We start from the raw sequence: 2,306 nt of genomic DNA on the forward strand, positions 1-2,306 counted from the left end.
CAGAGCGAGGTGCAGACTGCTGCTGCAGCTGTCTCTCTCCCCAGCTCAGCACACAGCACTGAGCAGCATGTCATCTCTCTCCCCACTACCCGGCTACATCATCATACTGTCACTGGGTTCAGGTGAGACTCATGGGGCATAGGACGGAGAAGACAGAAGATCAGAGCGAGCTGCATGCTGCTGCAGCTGTATCTCTCCCCAGCTCAGCACACAGCACTGAGCAGCGTGTCATCTCTCTCCCCACTACCCGGCTACATCATCATACTGTCACTGGGTTCAGGTGGGACTCATGGAGCATAGGACGGAGAAGACAGAAGATCAGAGCGAGCTGCATGCTGCTGCAGCTGTATCTCTCCCCAGCTCAGCACACAGCACTGAGCAGCGTGTCATCTCTCTCCCCACTACCCGGCTACATCATCATATTGTCACTGGGTTCAGGTGAGACTCACGGAGCATAGGACGGAGAAGACAGGAGATCAGAGCGAGGTGCAGGCTGCTGCAGCTGTCTCTCTCCCCAGCTCAGCACACAGCACTGAGCAGCGTGTCATCTCTCTCCCCACTACCCGGCTACATCATCATACTGTCACAGGGTTCAGATGAGACTCATGGAGCATAGGATGGAGTAGACAGGAGATCAGAGCGAGGTTCAGACTGCTGCTGCAGATGTCTCTCTCCCCAGCTCAGCACACAGCACTGAGCAGCATGTCATTTCTCTCCCCACTACCCGGCTACATCATCATACTGTCACTGGGTTCAGGTGAGACTCACGGAGCATAGGACGGAGAAGACAGGAGATCAGAGCGAGGTGCAGGCTGCTGCAGCTGTCTCTCTCCCCAGCTCAGCACACAGCACTGAGCTGAACAGAGTAGAGAATTGGTAAAGGCTAATGCAGGACTCAGGATGTAACGCCTCTGCATGCTGGGACTTGTTGTTCCCAAGCCGATATAGAGACCCCCATGCAGTAGACCATGCCCCATGCCTTATAATTGCTATTGAAGGTTTGAGACCCTGCAGGGTATCCGGAAGTTAAATGTACAGTAGGAGGGTCCTGGCAGCATACAGGGGTAGAGACCTCCAGGCAGGAAGGATCTGTGTGACATGATCAGACAGAAGGAGCAGGTGGTGAAGTCAGTAAACCACTTCCCCCCGCACGTAACTACAAGGGTTGCAGATATAGTTAGAATAAACACTCAGACATAAATTCTTATTACCAGAAGGTGACAAAAACTTCACAAATAGTTATATACAACGTTTTATTGATTTCTAGGTCAGTTGGACGGAGGAGGTCGTACGGTGAGATGCGACAGTGGCTGAGTGTCCTATTGGTCCTGGAAGGGTTTATATGTAAGTTTGGGGTTATTAGGGGGCGCTCGGTAGCGGACCTCATAAAGGGGACAAGGGGTGCTACCCATTACAGTAGGCTGCAGTGATGTATATGACCATACAGCAGACAGAACAATAAATAATGTTATTTGGGTGTCTTTCAGATCCGTCCTGTGCGGTGACAATGACACAGGAGAAGAAGCTTCTTATTGTCCGTCATGGGGAGAAGGTGGAGGTCCTCTGTGGGCACGAGGGCACCACAAGCTCATACAACATGTACTGGTACCAGCAGAGGCCCGGAGAGGGCTTGAAGCTAATATCTATGGCAATAGGAATGACTGACCCCACCGTGGAGCCAGAGTATGAGAAAACCTGGAGCATGTCTCTGCCTGATAACAAGAACCTGCTACTGACGAAGGACAGAGCAGAAGCTCAGGACTCGGCTGTGTATTACTGCGCCACCAGTCTCCACAGCCACAGAGAGCAGAGCATCTGCCAACACATAACCTGCAGCACTGCCGGGACCGGCCAGCAGGGGGAGCTGGAGCTGGAAAGATCCAAACCAGCCAGGATTTCAAAGAAGAGAGTTACTTGTGCAATGAAGACGATCTAGCCCTAGAGATGTGTCTGGGCAATGCCAGATTAAGCCTTCGGAGGGCCCTGGGCACTTTAGACAGGGAGCCCCCTTGCACTTGTCATTACTGGCCACAAACTGCATGGGAGAATATTACAGTGTCAAAACACAGAGTAATGGCAATATAAACTTGGTCCATGCAGGGGATATATATATATATATATATATATATATATATATATATATATATATATATATACTAGATGATTCATCGCGCCCTATGGGCGCTCTTCACACTGTCATAACGGGCTGCGCCCCCTTAACTTGTGGCGGGGGAGTGGTGGGTTCGGGGAGACTGTGTGTGGTTGCGGTTGTGGTGCGTGTGGGGGGTGTGGTTTGGTTAGGTGCA

The 2,306-nt window shown here is 51.4% G+C and overlaps 1 gene segment (V, D, J or C); it reads left to right on the top strand.

Annotated features, from left to right (window-relative positions):
- Positions 1–1,105: 1,105 nt before the first annotated feature.
- LOC146007335 (T cell receptor beta variable 30-like) lies at positions 1,106–1,970 on the top strand. The segment is given in 2 exon segments: positions 1,106–1,344; positions 1,488–1,970. Coding segments are annotated over 2 exon segments (495 nt in total).
- Positions 1,971–2,306: the final 336 nt, after the last annotated feature.

This window comes from Crinia signifera, chromosome 6, assembly GCF_055691185.1.
Source record: "Crinia signifera chromosome 6, ASM5569118v1, whole genome shotgun sequence".
Taxonomy (NCBI): Eukaryota; Metazoa; Chordata; class Amphibia; order Anura; family Myobatrachidae; genus Crinia; species Crinia signifera.